Source organism: Andrographis paniculata, unplaced genomic scaffold (assembly GCF_009805555.1).
Source record: "Andrographis paniculata isolate CXL003 unplaced genomic scaffold, ASM980555v1 Contig55END, whole genome shotgun sequence".
Lineage (NCBI taxonomy): Eukaryota > Viridiplantae > Streptophyta > Magnoliopsida > Lamiales > Acanthaceae > Andrographis > Andrographis paniculata.
The window spans coordinates 412,932-434,047 of record NW_026137590.1 but is presented as its reverse complement, the minus strand read 5'-3'; the positions used below and the strand labels follow the sequence as shown (position 1 = coordinate 434,047).

Genomic DNA, 21,116 nt, shown 5'->3' with positions numbered 1-21,116 from the left:
TTAACACGTGCTATCCATTTCATATTTATATATTTCATCGTCTCATATCTATCTATCAATTTGTTTGTTGTACAGAATTTTGAAAATATTATTATTATATTTGAATACAATAGAAATAAATGTAAAAATACTAAATTAACCTTATTAGTATCATATGATATAAAAGTAATGACATATCTATAATATATTGTAAATTGGAATGATATTTGTAATGTTAGGTAGATTTCGTTACTAAAAAAAACTAAAATGATTATTTTATTATAGAACGACTAAAATAAAAAAAAATGAAAGAAGAAGTATTTAAATTATATGTATTATCTCTGGTATCAAATTTTATGTTCATTTTTTCTTTGTATTTATATATTTATATAGAGTTAATATTTTACACTGAAAGTAAAGCTTTTAATAATTCGAGCCGAGTCAAATTTTAAGTGTTCGTTAACGTTCGCAAACAAGACTCGTATTCGTTCGTTAAGCTTTCGAGCTCGTTCGTAGTGTTCAAGCTCGGCTCGTTAAAAATTTTTGTTGTTTGAGCTCGTGTTCATGTTCGGCTCGTTTAGGCTCGATGAAGTTCGTTCGAACTCGTTTGTCTTATTTTTAAAAAAAATTTATATATAAATTATAAAGAAAATTTAAAATTATTTTATTTATATATTTTAAATTAATATTTTATTTATATATTTTAAATTAATATTTTATATGTATATATAATATTTATAATAAATATATTATTTAAACGAACGTTCGCAAACAAAGTTCGAGCAACGAGTCTGTTTATGTTGTTCGATTTGTTAACATTCGCGAACAAGCTTTAATCAAACTTAATCGAGCCGAGTTAACGAATGACTCGTTCGTTTAACTGCTCTAACTGAAAGCAATTGTGACATATATATACATATATATATATATATATATTTGAGTAAACAATTATCATATCTCGATTAGAGAGCACCCTTACGAGGCAATATGAGTGGACCTTATTTTTGAAGGGGTTTGAATCCCACAACAAAAGTAGGACTAAACATGAAACAAATGCTCTACTTAATTAATTTAACACGTTAGGTCGTACAATGAGGGTTTGAAATTTATGCCCAAACTGAAATAAATGTCCCTTCAATAATTACACTTACGAGGATGGCCACTTTCATTCATAAACAAATTTTGAAATTTTGAAATTTTAAAATACTAGAAAAAATTAAATATTTAATATTATATTTTTTTTTTCTTTAAAAAAAATAACAAATTTCTATTGTCATCCTACTTTCAATTTGGTGCAGCTGTCTGCATTCTGTAGGCCCTTTAATTTAATTTAACACAATAAGTATACTGCAACACCAACCAAAACACACATTATGTCAACCTCTTCATTCTTGGTCAGAATAAAATAAGTCTTCACATTAAATACAAAGTAGATTATACTGCATTGTTTATTTTGAATGAGCAAGATACATGATATAAATTTTATTGTTTAATTTAATCTTGTATTATACAAAATAACACAAAAACATATTTCATGTGAATAAAAAAATCCTTACTTAATAAATTACATGCAAATTTCTAGTTAAAAACAAGGTACTATACATATCATTCAACTTGATTATATTGACATCCACATTCATGCATAAAAAAGAACTTCAGGAAACATTTCAAACAAATTACAAGATAAACCCAATGATAAAAATTACTCACTTCAATTAGAATTTGTTTCTATTTTATTTTATTCTTACTACGTAACACTAACTACTGAATTCTTGTAAAATTAAATTCTATGCATCCAAATCTACGTTAATTTTTCTTTTTGAATTGTCATAAATAAAATACTCAATTCTCTTTTAGCCAAAAAAAAGAAAAAAAATACATTAATTTATATATATATATTTACTATAAAAAGCAAAAAATTTAACAATTACTATCCAATTTTATTAAAACTAACAGTATTATATTATTATCTCTCACAAATTATCAAAAAAAAAAAAAAAAAAAAAAAAAAAAAAAAAAAAACAAAAGCATAAACCAAACCCCAAATTATAAACCAAGAAGATGACCACATGAAATGAAGCCAAAGAGAAATAAATTTTCCTATAAGAGAAATAAAATTTAATGATTGCAGACCTGATTCAGCATGTCACAAACAAGATTTAAATTATGTTACTGAATAATGCAAGCCCAAAAAAATGGCTGCCTATTTGTGCGCCTTGATGTGATGTTCCTGTACATATCTTTCTTACCCTTTTTTTTGTGGACCAAATATTTGGAAGATAAGCCTCTTCACAAAATATTTTGATCTACAAAATATAAGAAAACCAGGGATTGTTAATAGCACATGAAAAACATAATACTATAAAAAGAGAGGCATTATCATAATTCACAAAAACAAAAACCAAACAAGTTGATACAAACAAACTTTACATTGGTAAATAGAAAAATAAAAAAATAAAAATACCACAAACATAATAAAAATACAAAAGAGGTATGGGAGATGAATAGTGTACCAGGTGACAAATACATTCATTGCTTCTGGGCAGGAATTGATTCTTCTTCAATCATATACTCAACAATGTCATCAAAAAATTACATGACATCCCAAATATCACAAACAAAATACAGAGCACAACAAGAAGGGGAAAAAAAATAAAAATAAAAATAAAAATGCATCATGTTTCTTGAAAATCGACGGTAATTTTGACTCTGTACGACCTGTGAAATGCCTAAATGACTTGCTCACTGACTACTAGATGAATGAGAGAATGCAAAATGAATGACCTAAGCTAAATATGATGAAGACAAAGGACTAAGAGCAAGACCAAAACCACGATGACTCTATGCAATATGATGTGCTAAAAGTATGCAAAAACCGACTTTGTGACAGCAATACAACATACGGGATGCAAAAATGTCGACACGTAATTAAAATGTAAGAAATTATAAATATGGAGGTGACAATCTGCGACTCCAGGTGTCATGGAAAGTGAAAACTTGATGCAGTGTTACGATCCAAATAAGATTACTTGACGAGCACGTAGCACCGGGAACATGGACACCTGAACCAGACCAAAAAGTTAGCATGCAGCATGAATGAAAAAATGTCCACTCAGCACTTTAATGGCCCCTCTGTAGTCAATCACCAAATCTGCATCGTCCAGAAGGTCTTGGGACGCTGCCATTGCCAACCGACTATCTCCCATTCCTACCCCCCCACCCCGAAAAAGACATCCAACCCCGCCCCACCCCCATCCTTACCCAACTTCCACCCACCCCCATGGCAAAAGAAAGGAACCCTGACTCCATGATGCTGATGCATGAGTTAGTGACAACAAGAAGCAAAAATACTTCTGCTGTCAGAAAATGGCAGTGACCCGACATGACACTTTTGACACTATTACTGTCCAACCTGGGACCAGACTCGACTCGACCATATGCATGCAGATAAGGAAAATATGCACTCAAGTGAACACTTCAAACAGATATAGCACGGCTAATGGCCAATTTTGCCCACTCAGCAGATTCCTTGATCAAGTGGTCCTCCGAAGACAAACATTCATTCAAAAAGTCTTTACTTGAAAGAGATTGTTTGATCAAAGAGCCAGCGTTACTTCCCAGAGTATCCGCCAAATCTCCAAGGACACCAATAGCAGTTTTCATAACAACATCATCCCTATATGATCAGATTGATAGCAAAATCATATTAATTGAAATAAATATGAACTGCAAACTAAGACTATATAATTTACTAACAAAAAGAAGTATACTCACATATCCTTTTCCATGTAAATGCTATCCAGAAATTGCAGTATGTGAGGTGCAAATGGAATCAGCAGTTGTGTTTTAGGAGAGTTCTTGAAACCCTGAAAGATCCCAGAAAATGCCTCTAGAATGCCATTCCTTAGAAGATTAGTATATTCAATCATTTCATCGTCAGCACCTGATGTGTGGACCGATAACTCTGCAGCACTCTGCAGCATAGGCATGGCATACATTAAATATTTGTCAAAGTTCTCACCAATTGCGAGTGCTATGTCTCCAAAGCAGGAAAAGATGGGAGGTTTCACAGATCTGTGCAACTGATTGCTCGACAAATTTTTCAGGAGGTGGGTCATTATACCATCACAATAAGGCAGAATCTTATCCTCCAATGCCCTGCTAATATCACCCACAACCCCAACAGTGACTGCACAAACTTGGTATTCCTCAAAATTCTGGAGACCCATATCTACATACTTGTAAAACTCCGGCATGTACTTCGCAAAGTTTGGCCCTGTTGCATAAGCAAGGGCGCCAATAGCGAGCATGGCTTCCTCATGGACAGTGGCACTTCTGCAAGCAAAAACTTGTAGGAAAAGATTCATAATTTGATCTGCATACTGCATGAAGGCATGCTTCGTGGGTTCTGATGCACTTAATTTCTGAATGATGACTTGTAAACAGCCACAAAGAAGACCTTGTAATTCATTTTGCTTCTCTCGCTCATCAGATGAAAGTTTTTGAGCTTCAAGTGTCTTGTGAAGCTCTGTCATTATGACTTGAACAAGTTCCAACACTAAGCGAGAAGTCTCTTCTGTTGAGCACCTAACTACTTCATTAAGTGTCTCATAGGCTGCAGTTCTAAGCCGTGACTCTCCAGCATCTTCCCTATGAGTGACATTAAGAAGGGACTGTACAATTTCTTGAAAATATGGTGCCAAAAGTGATGTCGAGCCTATGTCCTCATAACCTTGGGCAAGGAAATAGAGAGCACCACAAGCTTTCTCAGCAACATTAGGAGCATCTTGCATACTTTGAAGGAGAACTGTGATTATCTGCTGACAGTTTGCTGAAGTAACAACCTGAGTCTCCACTGTTGAACCGTGAAGGAATTCAAATATTCTCCCTAGGGTCCAAGCAGTTGTGTCCTTAACATGGCTGCTTGGATCTTTAGTCAAAGCAGCAAGCATAAAGTTCAGAGCAACGTTGACTATAGGGATTAATTTATCAGGCGAAGGACCTTCCAATATAGAACCAAATGCGTAAGTGGCTGCCTCTCGTTGCCTCCAATCAGCTTTTGTTATATTTTCCTCAATAAATGGCAGAGCAAGTGGAACAATGTCATCCCCAACTGTCCGGGCTACCAAACCAAGACAAGTCCCACCAGCCATTGCAAGATTCCAGGCCCCTTCATCCTGATCCTGACCTTCTTCTTGCTTTAGAAGTGTTTCTAATAGCATGGGTACAAGTGCAGGGAGAGCCTGCTTGATAAAATAAAAACACGGAATATCAGAATCTGCTGTAAAATCACCTCCATACTCTTCGAGAATGTCAATTTCCTCATCGCATATTGAACTCCAAAATTCAATTGCCTGTAGAGCAACAGGCTCTTCATCTTCACGGACAGCTTTTGATGTAATGCTGAATATATCTTGAATGTATGCGGCCAACTTTTCATAGTATGTTGACCCAATAGACACCAAACACTCAAAGGCAGCCTGTCTAATTTTAACCTCTGGAGAGAGTGTGGCCTCACAAACAACTCTCATTATGTAATCCCTTTCCATATCATTCGAAAAGTTGGCCTGAGCAAATCCAAGGGCATTATATAGAGCTCGGGTGGCAGCAAGTCGAACCTCAATATTACTTTCATTAGCATTCATGCCTTGTACAACAGCCGTAAGTATTTTATTTACATGATCTTGCTCAACAACCTCTGGAACAACCTCCTCACAAATATACCCAAGAGTTTCAAGTGTAGCTTGCTTGACATGTGGTGGGACCTGGTGAATGTTTGACAGGAGGGTTACTATAAGCTCAGGCCATTGCTTCTGTGGAAGTTCAATGCCAGCAACCTTTGCAATCACTTGAGTTGCAGTTGACCTAGCCTCAGATGCAGTTGAAGAGAGGGTCTGCAACAAGCATGCCTTAATTTGATTCTTTACGGCCACATCGAGTGATAACCACCTTTGCACAAGCTCATACTTTCTGTGCTGCTCCTTCGCATCCAAAGAATTTTTAAGAATCAAACCAGCTAGCTTACGGCTGTCAATTGGCTTCTCCTCACTGGAGAGCTCAGCAGAAAGAGATAACAAAAAAGCAGGAAAATTTTGCTCCTGAAATTGTTTTATCGTTTCTTCAGCATGCTTCCTTACTGTTGAATCAACAGATTGGGCACTTAGAAGGAACTGGGTGACTTCCATAGCCATGCTTCCTGCCAATATACAGAAACAATATTTTATCATGCTAGGAACCTGAAATAATAATTTTAATACCCCTACACTCAAGTAAATGGAAATATACATATATATATTGAAAGGTTGAACCAATATTATAAAACAGTATAAGCAATAGCAAAGAAGGGACCTCATCTTGACAGATGAGATAGAGAGGGGCAGTAAATAAAAAACACTACTAAAATTTAAAATAAAATTAAACAAAATAAAATAATAAAACAATGAAACTCAATCATTCAGAAATACGACGCTCTATGAATTGGGATGCATAAATCAGGTCAATGAAATTCCAAAGTGCGCCACGCAAGTTATACACCAAAAAATTCGCATTTATCTACTCCAATGTGCACAGGAGCAACCATTAACATATTACAGTCAAACATCAATCCATGTAACAACAATCAATCAAATTTATAAATGAACCGCGTAAACTCAGCTACAAGGAAAAAAAGAAAAGGTGCATCCACAATAATCGCGTTAGCCAGTACCCGAACCGAGTAAGAACGCAACACAAACTTCACAAAATAATCCGATCCATCGTTATAGCCCCAGAAAAAATAAATAAATGGTTACAATTCCAGATGTTCAAATTCGCAGACCAACATAACAGGCAACCGATTGCTTAGATAAGAAAAATAAGCACAATCAGATCAATCCGAAGCACAGATCCATCGCTCCTCCGATTACCAACTACTAAATCCAAACTCAACCACATGGGAAAACAGATGACGTCGCTTATCACTAAAACGCGCACAAAAAAAAAAAACAAAATACCATGGACCAGACGAAATTACCCGAGGCTAAGGGATCTTCGAGGTGAAGCGAGCGCGGCAGAAGAATTCACTCTCTCGGATCGGTTGAATTCAAAAGCGGCGCCTCAGGAAACCCTAGACAGAGAGAGAGTTTTTAGAGTGAGAAAGAGAAAAAAAATGTAAATGTAAAGGCTGAGGTTGAATAATGCGAATTGGAAAAGCAATAATAACAATAATTATCGGGGCCTTTTACTTCCTCCCTCTCCCGCTGGAGCTTCGCTGCACGGACCGTATTTATACTCGGGCAGTTATCGCGTGCGGTACCGACCAGGTAGTTTATAGATCATACGACGTCGCATAACGTCCACGTCATTTAAGTTAGCCTCGACCTCTTTTTATTTAGATGTACTCATGTACGTATCGATCAAATTAATTAAGTCGAAAAAGAATATTTTTTCTGATTCTTTGAATTCTAACTTTAATTTCATACATGTATTAATGATATTGTTTAATTGAATATTTATTTAATTTAATATAAAAATATTTAAATATTATATTAAACCTAACCCTATATTAAAATTGAAAGAAATGTGAATTATGCAAAATAATGAGGCTGTTAGATTTTGGTTTGAAATGTATTTAAAATAAAGTGTTTGATTTGAATTTGTATTTAAATAAGTGATATTATAATGTCATATTTTATTAAAAATTATGTCAAATAAATATTAATTAATTTTGACAAATGAATCAATTAAACAATGAAACTACTTAACTCAATAGTTGATCTCAACAGTGAACCCATATGTTTGATCATTAATTACATATAATTAAAAGAAATAAGAGAACAACGCAAGAAATGTCGAACTGCGCTGGGGGAATTATTTCTTCAGTCAGGATGATGTCGAAGTTTAATTATATAATTATAAAAAACAATACAAAATTAATAAATTTAAAAAAAAAAATTATTCAAAGAATTAATATATAATTATAAAAAATTGATGCAAAATATAATACATTAAATCCCCACATTTTATAGTCACGTGATAATAAAACATGTTATAGTAAAATTAAATTCATTAAATTATAACCATGATCTACTCCTAAATTACGATATTACTTTTATTTTTATAGTTTTTAAAGTAAAAAGTAAAATCAACGTGTGAAAACTTGTTCGCACGGACTAAACTCGAAGTTTCTAGAAAAAGGATGAACATTCGATCGCCAACCAACGGCTGAGATCGTCCCCAAGTCTCGAAACCACGTCATTGGCCTACACGTCGCTTGGTCGATTCTGATTGGTCCACGTCATCAACGCCCTACATCGCCTCGAATCTTCAAAGCAAACAGCGGCAGGCGAGTAACACGTCACACTCTAAATATGATTGGTCCACGTAATCAAGGATGACGTGTATCGTGAGATGCTGCAAACTATATAAAGGCTCTTTCCACTCTTCATTTCTCTGCAGATTAAGAGATTCGCTGTTCGCACGTTGGAGGAGAAGCTACAGAGTTCGAGGGGAAAAGAGATCAGTAATATTGTCGGTAGCCGAGCTTTGCAGGAATGGCTGGCTCGTGGAAGAGATCAGCGTCTTCGATCGTTCTCTGGACCGTACTCATAGGTGAGTGTCGGTTTAAATCAATTGTGGCGAGTATGTGTTAATGAATTATTTCCGTGGCGTGTTCGTTCTAATAAGGTGTTCGATTGCATTATGGTAAGAGTGCTGTGTTATTATTTTTTTGGTTAGGAACGAACAAGATCAATTCATGAAATCAGTTGGAATTTAAGAAATCATTTCTGGATGCTGTTATTGAATTCTTTTCGAACGGTGTATGGAAGCAAATTGTTACGTTTGTGGACAGCCATGATAAGTTTGTAGTGATATTGAAGTACTGATTATTTATTTATTTTTTGTTCGAATCATGTTTGCTAGTGATGAATAAAACAAACACAAATTATATAAAATTCTGCAAAATCTACGCGTTTATGATTCTCAGTGTTTTCATACAATTATTCTTCGTAAAAAGACTAGTTGATAAATAATCTGATGTTTGCTTGAGTTCAGATAATGATATGAGTGAGTAGAAACTTTCAATGTATGTGAATGTTGGACATTGCAAGACCTTTCACAGTTACTGCAGTAAATATGTTGACAAGGAAGTATTTTTTCGGAACAGGGAGTTTGTTTGCGATTTCCATAGCGAAAGAAGAAGCTGCAAAACTTGGAACAGTTATTGGCATAGATCTCGGGACAACTTATTCGTGTGTTGGTGTTTATAAAAATGGACACGTTGAAATCGTGGCGAATGATCAAGGTAACCGTATCACTCCTTCATGGGTGGCTTTCACTGACGGCGAGAGGTTGATTGGTGAAGCTGCAAAGAATCAGGCAGCAGTTAATCCAGTAAGGACTATCTTTGATGTCAAGAGGCTTATTGGAAGAAAGTACGTTCTGTTTCATTTCTATAAATTATAGCCGTGACTCTGGGACAGTATATTATGGCTGTTTCTAATTCTGTTTACTCCATAGGTTTGAGGATAAAGAAGTACAGAAGGATATGAAGCTTGTTCCTTACAAAATTATCAACAAAGATGGTAAGCCTTACATAGAGGTGAAAGTTAAAGATGGGGAAACTAAGGTGTTCAGTCCTGAGGAGATCAGCGCCATGATTTTGACTAAGATGAAGGAGACAGCTGAGGCTTACCTTGGGAAGACAATAAAGGATGCAGTTGTTACAGTTCCTGGTAAGTTGGAGTCTTTGAATGCCTTAAAGTCACAAATATCGAATCAATGTTGATGTTGTTGTTGTTCCTGTTCTGTTCTGCAGCATACTTCAATGATGCTCAGAGGCAAGCTACTAAAGACGCGGGCACAATTGCTGGACTGAATGTCGTAAGAATTATTAACGAGCCGACTGCGGCAGCAATTGCATATGGTTTGGACAAGAAGGGTGGGGAAAAGAACATTCTTGTCTTCGACCTTGGCGGCGGGACGTTTGATGTCAGTATCTTGACAATTGATAATGGTGTTTTTGAAGTTCTTGCTACAAATGGAGACACTCACTTAGGAGGTAAGGATCATTATGCTTCCGTACAATCATTTTCCTACTATAATCGAAACCTTTTTCTTGGATCTGAGTTTGAGTAATTGCATTCTTGATCTAGACAATGTTGAAATATATTGAACTGCTTATATAGATTAATCTTTCTAGGATAATTCACAACATGGTTTTTATTATGCTAACAATGTTTTATGATGATTACAATCAGGTGAAGATTTTGACCAGAGAATCATGGAATACTTCATCAAACTGATCAAGAAGAAGCACGGGAAGGACATTAGCAAGGATAACAGGGCCATTGGGAAATTAAGGCGAGAAGCCGAGCGTGCTAAAAGAGCTTTGAGCAGTCAACACCAAGTTCGAGTGGAGATCGAGTCCCTCTTCGATGGCACAGATTTCTCCGAGCCTCTTACCCGAGCTCGATTCGAAGAACTGAACAACGACCTATTCAGAAAGACAATGGGCCCTGTCAAGAAAGCCATGGAAGATGCTGGTTTACAAAAGAACCAAATCGATGAAATTGTACTTGTAGGTGGAAGCACAAGAATCCCGAAGATTCAACAGCTTCTCAAGGATTACTTCAACGGGAAGGAGCCCAACAAAGGCGTAAACCCCGACGAGGCTGTTGCTTATGGTGCTGCAGTTCAAGGAGGAATCTTGAGTGGCGAAGGTGGCGACGAAACCAAAGGTACACACACAACAAACACTCTTCATTTCTTCCTGATCATCAATCAATTCAGTTACATGTTACATGCATGCGTATACTGAAAATGCTATCCATCCCCGATCACCAGATATTCTTCTCTTGGACGTTGCTCCATTGACACTCGGCATCGAAACTGTCGGAGGAGTGATGACTAAACTGATTCCAAGAAACACTGTCATCCCTACTAAAAAATCACAAGTTTTCACCACCTATCAGGACCAACAAACTACAGTCACCATTCAGGTATGTCTTTTTATTATTTTCGACTAAAAAAAAATACATTTTTTCTTCTCATAAAAAGACTACTATTTAGTCTAAATTGCAAAACAAACACATTGTTCCCAAACTGTTGATAACACCAAACTCGAAACATGGTGTCGCCGACAGGTCTTCGAGGGTGAAAGAAGTCTTACGAAGGATTGTAGGCTGCTCGGAAAATTTGATCTCACCGGAATCGCCCCAGCACCAAGGTCATCTCCAATGCTCTAACTAAATATATATATATATACCTGATTTAAGTCTTTTAATCCAACAACTAGGGTGGGCAAAAAAATTGAACTGAACGGTTGAACCGGATCAAATTTTTAGTTAACCTTCGAAGTATATTTGATATTGATATTCAGTTTCGAGTTCGATACGGTGCGGTTCAAAATATTTGCAAATATTTTTATTTAATTAAACTTTCAATTATTTTTAATATATTTTTTCTTAAATTCAATTTAGTTCGAATTATTTGAAAATATTTTTTGATTAACTAAAAATTCAGTTAACCGAAATTTTCGATTCATATATGATTTGCGATTTTGGGTATTTATTCTTCAGTTTGAGATTTTGGATATTTGTTCAGTTTGTTTCGAATACCAAATACTTATGTATTTGCAAATATTCTGTTTTTTAATCTCCTGAACAGAGGCACTCCTCAAATTGAAGTTACATTCGAAGTCGACGCCAACGGAATTCTTAATGTGAAGGCCGAAGACAAGGCATCCGGAAAATCCGAAAAGATCACGATCACCAACGACAAGGGCCGTCTAAGTCAGGATGAGATCGAGCGAATGGTGAAGGAAGCCGAGGAATTCGCCGAGGAGGACAAGAAGGTAAAAGAGAGGATCGACGCGCGCAACAGCCTGGAGACGTACGTATACAACATGCGGAACCAGATCAGCGACAAGGACAAGCTGGCCGACAAACTGGAGTCAGACGAGAAGGAAAAGATCGAGACGGCAACGAAGGAGGCCCTCGAGTGGCTGGACGACAACCAGAGTGCGGAGAAAGAGGACTATGAGGAGAAGCTTAAGGAAGTCGAGGCTGTGTGCAATCCTATTGTCACCGCCGTCTACCAGCGCTCCGGTGGCGCCCCTGGCGGCAGCGGCGGCGGCGGCGATGACGACGACAATGACCATGATGAGCTGTAGAAGTGATGGTGTTGTTTGATGGATCGGATGTTGAAGAGCATGGGACGTGAAGAGTTTTGAGGAGATGATGAAAGAGAGAGAAATAGAGTTGGTGAGTGATGGTTTTGACGAATCCTTCCCTACTCTTACTCTGCCTCTGCTGCCATGGTTGGTGGGTTTTGAGGTTTTATGTTCTTCCATGTGATACTACTCTCTACACCAAGTAATAAGTAACATGTGAAAATTGATTGATTTGTTATTTTGGGAGTGCTTTTAATACTGCATTGTTTACTTCAATTATTAAAATGAAACCATTTAAAATATGTCACTACATATTTGTTACATAATTTTTTTATTTTTCCTTTTAATTCAATAGCATGTAAATTAGACTCGAGACACATATTTTTTTTCACCTCGTTTAGTGTATTCAAACCGACACAACAATAAAGAAACAGGCTAAGATTGAGTGATTTACCTCGTTCAATGTATTCAAACAGACACAAATCTAATTTTTGTTATATTTTTGCTATTAATATTATATATATATATAATACTACGCATATTTACACTGTGTATTTACTAATTTTTGTGTTTGTAACATATTTCAATAGTAAAATATTAGTATTTTTTTATAATATTTTTACAATTCTTATCCAATAAAAACAACATTTAACTACTTTCTGGAAATCGTTGTAATGAGCAAAATGCTAGTAGATGTTAAAAGATTAGGCACTATATCAAGAACAGCCGGCGAATAAATATATATAGACACAATATAGAAACCATCCATTTTAATTAGCAAGCATAACAAAAGCGTATCAGCCATGACAACCTCTTCCCTTCCCGGTATTCAAAATTTGAACACTACCCACAACAACGTTAGAAGCCAGCCAACCATCATGTACAAGTCCATAAATTACCAGTCGAATAAATACCTTTTTTTCTTTACTTGGATAAGAACTCCAACCCCGGCCAACTCGATTGGCAAAGATCCCTCGCAGCATCTCCTTCCTTGTCTTTCGCTTCTACATCAGCGCCGTGCTTCACAAGTAGCTCAGCAATGTTGGTCCTCTCACAAACTGCAGCATAGTGCAGCGCAGTTTGCCCTTCGTCGTCCTTTTTTATGTGAAATTTTAAATGTAAAATAATTTTTTAGTATAATATAAAAAATAAAATATATATATATTTGATTTGATGTTTTCGAGGAAAAAAAATTAGATGAATAGTAGAAATTTGGTAAAGTATGATAAAAGAACACACTCTAATAGTAAAAGGCCAGTATGACATAATCAGTGATTTAATAATAGCTACAAGACGATCGAGGAAACAATTTCTATCTACCTGAGCATTGACATCAGCCTTCTTCTCCAGAAGCAGAGCCGTAATATTGAAATGGCCTCGATCCACAGCCCAGTGCAAAGGCGTACGGCCCTCGCTATCTGCCATATTTTGACCAAACAATATCAAGAACAGAAACTATCTCGAAATCAAAATATATAAATTGCTGTTAAATTTTTTAGAAAAGGGTTCATCGGTCAGTTTGGAAAGTTGGGAATTTTAACATCACACAAAATTGAACTATTTTGTCGTCACTAACCACAATAATATAACATTAATTGAGTTATAATTCTTAATTTGCAGATTCTACTAGAACCGACCTTTCATATTTATGGGGACATTGCTCTCGATACACTCCAGCAACTTCCCTTCATCTCCTTCTCGTGCAAAGGCATGTATGGCATCCATTTTACTGCAGACATTTACGGAAAACTGTGATACAATTTAAATTAATTGTTTATGCACTTGTTGTTCTTGAACAAACGTGACAGCTGAAGAACTTATTCGATCTAGTAAGATCATTAGCTTGAAGAACGCATAATTTAGGTAGGAGATTGGTATCCTTACAGCTCAGTTCCGGGTTCTTCCTCGTAAACAAATGTGCTAAAAACGGGTCCAATTGGCCCCTTGTTGCCAGCACCAGAAGCATCACTACTGCTTTCACCTTTTCTCTTCTGCCATTCGACATTCAAAGGTTTAAATTAATAAGAAGGGTGCAAATTGAACGTGAAATCCATACAAGTAGAAAGATCTAAATGATTCATATTGTACAGTGGTGGCGCCATCTGCCCATGAGGGATATAATTCGGTAACAAGATCAATGTACTTTTCCATTGCTTCTTCGGCTGGCATGGCCCCTAGTTTATTCCACGCTTGCCTAGCACATCATAGTTTGACCGAAGATATTTTAAATTTTAATGGACAAACATATAATGCATCGAGAATGTAAACAACAATCCAATATACCAGTGGCAATAACTAGCTTCATCCACAACCTCTCACCAACCAACAATCTTACACAAGGAATTGCTCAGTACGGCCGACTAAGTGAAATAAACTATGAAGTGATAGAGCTAAACTGATAACGACTTCAATGCAAGCAATTACACACCAATTGGTTGCCGAGAAAGTTCACCGACTCACTAAATTTAGTAGTACAAAACACAACTCTTCAGTTAAAGCTGATAATACGAGCAGGAATCATACACCTGAAAATAGCTAACCTTATAATTCATATGATATTGATATAAGGGCTCTGTTTAATTATGTTTTCAATTTTACTTTCGCACTATTAGTCAATAGTACAATTCTCTTTCGAAAAATCACATTCAACAACTATTTTCCTTTTAAATATTAGGTCAAAAACCTACTAGATTTTGTTAGTGTTTTGGAGATTTTTGGGAATAGTAAAAAATTGTGTATATTATGTGACATTTTGTGAAAATATGTATTTTGACAAAATTATGGCTGATGAACAGTAGAAAAAACTCCCAAACATATTTATGTAAATAGAGACCTATTTTCAGTTCAATAAATCACACCCAAAATATATTTATTTCACATCGAACACCTAGGTTCTATTCAACGTTTTACTATTCCGAAGCAACCCGAAACTACAAAAACACTTACAAAACATATCTAAACACATTCAAAACCTTTCATAATTCGCAATTGAAATGCAAAGCAATCTCATATCAGTATATAGGCAATCAGCTAATGTAAGGAGAACATGGTGTCACCAAATTCAAGAACACTACCAAAACCTAACTACAAACTACACATCAAAAAACGTTGTAAAGATTCAGGCAATAGATCAAACAAGCAACCACTGCCATGATCACAAACTAAAAATTTACACCACAATAGATTATCACTGATAATAATCGAACCAAAAAGCCTCAGAAGTTTACCATTTGGCACGAGCAGTCATTTTGAGCGCAGAAGGTTGGGGCGTAGAACACTTTCCCTCAGTCGCTATTTTGTACAATCCGTACAGCTGCAGCTGTACATCGTTCGAAACCTTTACAGCACCCTGACTAGCAGCCATGGCAGCGACGAACGCAGATGCAGCACTGAAGGTTTCATCCAACTCAGTGCTCTCCACGCCCTCCCAATCGTCATCGCTATCACTATCGCTATCCTCACTAGCAGCAGCACTTCCTCCACCTGATTTAGCATCTCCCGGAATCAAGGGGTCGATTTCTTCCGGAAACCCTAACGAAGGATCTACAGTCCGCTGTTCGCCTTCGGATTCGGGAGAATGAGCGCGAGTGATTCGAAGATTCTCTTCGCGGAAGGTAAAAATTACGGCGAAAAGCTTGGCGAGCAGAAACGAGAAAACGATCCCAATAAAAACGGATTGAAGCATGTCTTGCCAATCCGCCATTACAGCAGGTCTGATTAAGCTACAAAATTGGGAAAAAAATGGGGAATTCTTGACCAAGTTGAGCAAAATTCTTGATCGTTTCAGGAAAATCAATTTTAGAAAAACAAAAAGGGGTTTTGCAAATCGAAAGGTATTCAAGCAACCGTGGAAATAGTATTGCTACGCTAATTGGATTCTAGGCATATACGAGTTCACCGTGAAAGCACTAATGGTTAAACAAAACAGGAAGAAAGTGACGCATCGGGTCGACGGCGGCGATGCAGGTGGCGGGCGGCGGATGCGAGCCGACAATGTTCTGTCCACCGATTTATATGCTTTACTTACAGGACGGCGCTTTTGCCTCCGGTTATTCTTCCTGCAGTTCTCTACAGTGTGAATGCGAGAACTTTAAGTGGACTGGCTATAAAGCCCAATTCTGAAATATATATATATAATTTACACGATTTTAAAGCCCAATATTAATTTTTTAGATATGCTGGTCCAGTTATTACATATGCATATATATTTCTTCTAAAAATAATTGAAGTTGGGGATTTGTAGTTTGTTCTTTTATTTCTTTCTTAATATTTTTATATTTTTTACACAATTTTTTATATTTTATATAAAAATATTTTTTTTTATAATCTCATAAAACAAGCACATCTTTGTTTACTTTGAAAATAAATATATATATATGTTTTATATATATTTTACAAAGTAATTTATTTTATTTTTATTAAAATTAATCAAATTTATTTAAATAAAATATCTTAATAAACTACTATAAAATAATTATGTATATGCCACCAACATTACACATTTGATCTATCAAAAAAAATTTTGCACCTTGGTAACACACTCGAATATAGTATTATTTTTATTAAAACATATGTCTAACTTATATAAATATTTTTATTGTTTTTTTTTTTTTAATTGTATTTATTTGCTATACGGATCAACTGTGCCACCACTTGTAATAAACAAAAACATATTAATTCCTGCAAAAAGTGTTGGCAAAATCTCGGAAAGATAATCTTAATACTTCCACATCATTATTTACAAAATTCTCTCCGTTCACTAAGTTCATCCATCAATCCCGTCCCGTCCCGAATCCGCTTCGTTGATCGGCAGAACAAGGCACCCCAACCATTCAGACCATAGGGTGGATCCACCACCCCACCCCTACCCCTACCCCAACCCCGAAAATCAAATCCGACAGAGACCCACCACCAGCCGGTCGCGAGGCCGAGCTTCGTCAAGGCCCCGCAGCCCTCGTGCATACCCACAGTTCTCAGCATCGGCATATCCTGCCACCATTCGACAACAAAAAACAACAATCACCCGACGAACAAGTCCGGGCCGGGCCGGGCCACCAATCCCTCAACCCTCCCACCTGCCCTTCCCCAATAATGCACAAGCTTTTCGCCGACCGGGCCCATGTCACCTGCCCGACAATATACAATACAGCCAACCCGTCGTTGTCGACTCAAACCGACACCGGCAAACCGTAGTTCCGATATACTCTGATCCGGCCATCCCACCTGGCCGCGACGATCACTAGGCCCCATGCATGGCTCCTCGACGAACTATCGTATGACGTCTTGAATAGCTTGTACTGCGCCTTCGACATCGGGGACGTCCCCGACGACGCCGGGAGCTTTTCCTCCGGCCATGTCGCGGATACTTTTGACCCCGAGTCTAAGAGGTACTCGTGCGTTAACGAGAACCGGGTGGATGACCAGAACCGTAACGCGTCGATACGCACGTCGACATCGAGCATGCCACCGGGTTTCATCCCGGGCCATGGTATTGCGACGGAGGACTCCGACGCAAAATATTCGAACGATTTGATTACTTTCCCATGCGAGAACAACGGATCGTTGACGTTCCAAACGTAAACGGCTGAATCGTCGCATGCTGAGACGATATGCTTCCCATCGGAGGTCGGCGTTGCGGATATAGAATTCCCGACTTTTCGCAATCCTTTGTACTTCCAGATTACGTTCGTCCCGTGTAATATCCTCAGCTGAGAATCGGCGGAAGTGACCAACACTTTGCTCGGGTCTTGCGGGAAGAACTGCATTCGGACATGAACATAGATTATATCCGAACATTCAATGAAACAAATGTCGCAACGAACTCGAAAGGGATTCGAATGTGTAAGAACCTACCTGAAAGCCGGTTATCCGTTTGCACGACGACTTCTTCTTATTACTCCAGCACATCTCTGTCTCCAACTCCAAGTTATCATCTAAAACGAAACTTTTGAATCATAAGAACTTCAAACAAATCGAACAATAACGATTAGAATCGAATAGCGAAGAACACTCGAGGTACCTGATATGTTAAAACATCGGCAGGCGCCTGTAATAGTTCCGACAATCCCACTCTGTACAACAACGAAATCGGGACAATGACGATTAGCGCGGTGCGTCGTATAAAGATGCGTAATGTCTGAAAAGATAAGTGTTGCTAACCTGTCCATCAGGTCGATACGAAACAGCCGTGATTATGTCCCTCATCTCCGCCCATCGGACAACTTGGCCGCAACCAATTGTCCAAATTCGGACCTTTCCGTCGATTGAACCGCTGACGAAGCAATCGCCGTCGATCGGATTAAACTGAAGACATGTCACTGCAAAGAATTAGATGTGTTTTCTTAGCCAAACAAAGTTATGGCCATTCCACTCACAGCTTAACTATAGTTTCGAGTTCGCCTAACATACCGTAATCGCTATGCTTGAAGACCTTAAGGCATCGATCGACACCAACTCTCCACAGTCGAACGGTTTTATCGATCGATGCCGAAAGCAAACGCTGCAAAGAAACAAACCAAAATCAGCTTCAAAATAAACACAACAAATTCGACATAGCTAAATCTGGTCGAGTTCGTACATTATCTTTCGACCATGAAAGATCCAAGACGTCTCCCGTGTGACCCTTGAAGACGTGCAAAGGCGTTTCAAAAATATGAAACACTTTCGGCGGGAATACGACGCAAGCCGAGTCGAGCGTTTTTTGTAAACTCTTAGTGTAATCGACCTTGTCTTTCTCGACCATAAGAGGCTCCAATTCGGAGAGATGATTCGCGGAAAAGTACACGCACGAAGGGTCTGCGTCGGGAATTTCGACGGTACGTGATGATCTCACGTCTTCGACGACCTGCCACACTCGCACAATCGTGTCCTCGCCTCCGCTCGCTAGGTACTGTCCGTCGGGACTGAATTTCATCGTCAAAATCGAACCTTCATGGCTTTGAATGTCTTGAACAATGAATAATGCCGAAAGCTCCTTCAGCTTTTTCCGGGAATGCCTAACCTTGACTCGCCGGGGTCGGGATTTCCCCAAACTGTTCATCACCATGTCATCACCGGTCGTGTTGCTACAAGTGATGCAGGTGAACGAGTTCAGTTTACTCAACCACCTCTGCTTCGATTTTCCCAACTTCAATGGCGAAGAAGAATCAAGAACAGCCGCTCTTTCTTCGATTTTCTTCGAACGGCTTTCGAATTTCTCAGCGAACAGAATATGCCCCAGCTTCATCGATCCGATATCTCCAATCCCCTGATCCTTTCTACATTCACTCAAATTGAATTCGCACGAATTAATTCGATCATCGACATCACAACTCAACAAGGAATCGAATTCGACGCCATCACTTGACTCTCTCAAAACAGCCTCATTATTCCCATTTCCCACAACTTTTTCGACAAATTTAGCACCTAACTCCGGTGTGCTCAATCCCATCATCCCGATGAACTCCCTGCGGCGCTCCCCGACACTCATAGGTGTCCTAATCCACACATCATACTCCCACCCCTTCAAACCACAATCTAATTCGTCGTCGGATTCTAGATCAATCTCGTCCCGGGCATCAAAAAACTGAATATCTTCATCATCTTCACCAAAACTATCCATAATTAACTCAGCTTTCAATCCATGTAAAAACACAAACTGTTCTTCACATTGTGCTTAGCCCCTTCCAACATAAACCCTTTAGAACAGAAAGCAAAGCTCAATTAACAATAATTTAACCGAGCAACAAAAAAACACAACAGCAGCAGCAAATCCAAAGCTACAAATAAACAAATATGAAATAATCTCATCAGTCCAGCAAGAACATTAAACAAATACCGCTACAGTTCAAACCTACTCTACTAATATACAATAGATCTAAAAACATCGATCCCAATCCCAATCCCAATCCACAGCCATTGAACCTCGTTTTCAGTATTTATTATATATTAAATCTTCAAATATCAAATGATAAAAGGATAAACAAATCCAACGGGGGTCAGATTCTTGGCTGCCGCCGTCATCACGCTCGGGCTACCTTTTTTACAGCCATTAAAACCAGTTGCATAAACTACACTATCGAAATTAATATCCATTAATCTAGGAAGATGCTAACCTGTGAAGAATTAATATCTAATCCCATTGCTGCTGCAAGAGAATGAGAATCTCGCCAACGGAGCACCTCTTCGACGAGTCTGACGGCCGTGGAATCCAAGTAAGAAGGAATCAAACTCACTAGAACCGCCGGCGAAAGCTCCGACGGCTTTAGAACCGCCGCATTCCCCGCCGAGATTAGGGATTCCACCCACAGACCTGAAGAAATTAATCAAGATGTGAATTCTACACTACCGAAAGGAATTAAGTCCAAAAACTCCTCATTCTCATTACCATTTCTCAATTCACAATATACGAATCTATCAAGCAAAATCGATAATAAAATTCTAGTAAAATGGGGAGGGCGTTCTCACGTGGATTTTGCTCGGTTTAATGAGATCGGATTGAAGCATAGACAGAGAGAGACTAGGAAGAGAGAGAAACAGAGGCCGAGGGGTTTAGCTCTCCAGAGAGGAAGCAAGGAAAGGAAGAGAAGTGAGCAATTTAAGGGTTCCCAAAAACGCTACATATGGAATTTGGAAAGCAAATATTACAATGAATATAGAAATTCCTTGATATTCGTGAATGGGTGGCCCGAGGAAAAGAGATTTCCATTTCGACCTCCATGGATGTGTGTATGTGTACTTAACAGTACTTCTCTGCAATTACACATTTGTATATGCACACAATTTTCACTGTCCTCAGTTTCTATCTCTTGTTTGAGGGAAGAATAAGGAAGAATCATTTCTTCAGATAAAAATATACGAAACCAAGTTAGTTAGCACTATATATATATATATATATATGTCTATTTGTATTAAAAGCGTGGTCGAGATTAGAAACACGATTTTGATTCCGATTTTAAGGGACTCTTATTTTGAAACAAAATCGCGGTTCTGATTTACCGTCTAAAAT

The 21,116-nt window shown here is 37.8% G+C and overlaps 4 protein-coding genes across 5 annotated transcripts; 1 reads left to right on the top strand and 3 right to left on the bottom strand.

Moving 5' to 3' along the window:
- Positions 1–2,054: 2,054 nt before the first annotated feature.
- LOC127256232 (importin subunit beta-1-like) lies at positions 2,055–7,210 on the bottom strand. 2 transcript variants are annotated; one of them, XR_007839813.1, is made up of 4 exons: positions 6,992–7,210; positions 3,754–6,175; positions 2,493–3,655; positions 2,055–2,285 (listed from the first exon to the last, which is right to left on the bottom strand). XR_007839813.1 is itself a non-coding variant. In XM_051282124.1 (3 exons), the coding sequence occupies exons 2-3, from the start codon at positions 6,168–6,170 to the stop codon at positions 3,457–3,459; spliced, it is 2,616 nt and encodes an 871-aa protein (XP_051138081.1). In that variant the 5' UTR covers positions 6,171–6,175; positions 6,992–7,210; the 3' UTR covers positions 2,337–3,456. The 2 variants fall into 2 exon arrangements, 1 of the variants encoding a protein (XP_051138081.1); XM_051282124.1 differs by lacking the exon at positions 2,055–2,285 and having other exon boundaries at positions 2,337–3,655.
- Positions 7,211–8,400: 1,190 nt separating this feature from the next.
- LOC127256224 (luminal-binding protein 5) lies at positions 8,401–12,493 on the top strand. The gene is made up of 8 exons (XM_051282114.1): positions 8,401–8,568; positions 9,125–9,392; positions 9,478–9,692; positions 9,776–10,018; positions 10,218–10,697; positions 10,804–10,958; positions 11,103–11,185; positions 11,626–12,493. Exons 1-8 carry the CDS (start codon positions 8,511–8,513, stop codon positions 12,128–12,130), a joined length of 2,007 nt encoding a protein of 668 aa, XP_051138071.1. The 5' UTR covers positions 8,401–8,510; the 3' UTR covers positions 12,131–12,493.
- Positions 12,494–12,885: 392 nt separating this feature from the next.
- On the bottom strand, positions 12,886–16,157 carry LOC127256226 (acyl-CoA-binding domain-containing protein 1). The gene is made up of 6 exons (XM_051282116.1): positions 15,358–16,157; positions 14,219–14,324; positions 14,015–14,121; positions 13,768–13,859; positions 13,451–13,548; positions 12,886–13,225 (listed from the first exon to the last, which is right to left on the bottom strand). The coding sequence occupies exons 1-6, from the start codon at positions 15,831–15,833 to the stop codon at positions 13,055–13,057; spliced, it is 1,050 nt and encodes a 349-aa protein (XP_051138073.1). The 5' UTR covers positions 15,834–16,157; the 3' UTR covers positions 12,886–13,054.
- Positions 16,158–16,731: 574 nt separating this feature from the next.
- On the bottom strand, positions 16,732–20,897 carry LOC127256225 (uncharacterized). Its single transcript, XM_051282115.1, has 8 exons — positions 20,576–20,897; positions 20,224–20,420; positions 18,708–19,806; positions 18,539–18,629; positions 18,290–18,447; positions 18,150–18,201; positions 17,984–18,063; positions 16,732–17,889 (listed from the first exon to the last, which is right to left on the bottom strand). Exons 3-8 carry the CDS (start codon positions 19,728–19,730, stop codon positions 17,299–17,301), a joined length of 1,995 nt encoding a protein of 664 aa, XP_051138072.1. The 5' UTR covers positions 19,731–19,806; positions 20,224–20,420; positions 20,576–20,897; the 3' UTR covers positions 16,732–17,298.
- Between the last annotated feature and the right edge of the window lie 219 nt (positions 20,898–21,116).

What these genes read in the sequence shown, in the direction of transcription:
- LOC127256232 (XM_051282124.1), bottom strand. Translation starts at nt 6,170, where the DNA reads ATGGCTATGGAAGTCACCCAGTTCCTTCTAAGTGCCCAATCTGTTGAT. An exon ending in ATTTACATGGAAAAGGATAT is followed by an intron (nt 3,656 to 3,753) that starts GTGAGTATACTT and finishes CTGATCATATAG; the next exon opens with GGATGATGTTGTTATGAAAA.
- LOC127256224 (XM_051282114.1), top strand. Translation starts at nt 8,511, where the DNA reads ATGGCTGGCTCGTGGAAGAGATCAGCGTCTTCGATCGTTCTCTGGACC. An exon ending in TGCAGTTGTTACAGTTCCTG is followed by an intron (nt 9,693 to 9,775) that starts GTAAGTTGGAGT and finishes TCTGTTCTGCAG; the next exon opens with CATACTTCAATGATGCTCAG. An exon ending in GGAATCGCCCCAGCACCAAG is followed by an intron (nt 11,186 to 11,625) that starts GTCATCTCCAAT and finishes TCTCCTGAACAG; the next exon opens with AGGCACTCCTCAAATTGAAG.
- LOC127256226 (XM_051282116.1), bottom strand. Translation starts at nt 15,833, where the DNA reads ATGGCGGATTGGCAAGACATGCTTCAATCCGTTTTTATTGGGATCGTT. An exon ending in ATGACTGCTCGTGCCAAATG is followed by an intron (nt 14,325 to 15,357) that starts GTAAACTTCTGA and finishes ATGATGTGCTAG; the next exon opens with GCAAGCGTGGAATAAACTAG. An exon ending in GAAGAACCCGGAACTGAGCT is followed by an intron (nt 13,860 to 14,014) that starts GTAAGGATACCA and finishes AAATGTCTGCAG; the next exon opens with TAAAATGGATGCCATACATG.
- LOC127256225 (XM_051282115.1), bottom strand. Translation starts at nt 19,730, where the DNA reads ATGGATAGTTTTGGTGAAGATGATGAAGATATTCAGTTTTTTGATGCC. An exon ending in CTTCAAGCATAGCGATTACG is followed by an intron (nt 18,448 to 18,538) that starts GTATGTTAGGCG and finishes AATTCTTTGCAG; the next exon opens with TGACATGTCTTCAGTTTAAT. An exon ending in CGTATCGACCTGATGGACAG is followed by an intron (nt 18,202 to 18,289) that starts GTTAGCAACACT and finishes GTTGTTGTACAG; the next exon opens with AGTGGGATTGTCGGAACTAT.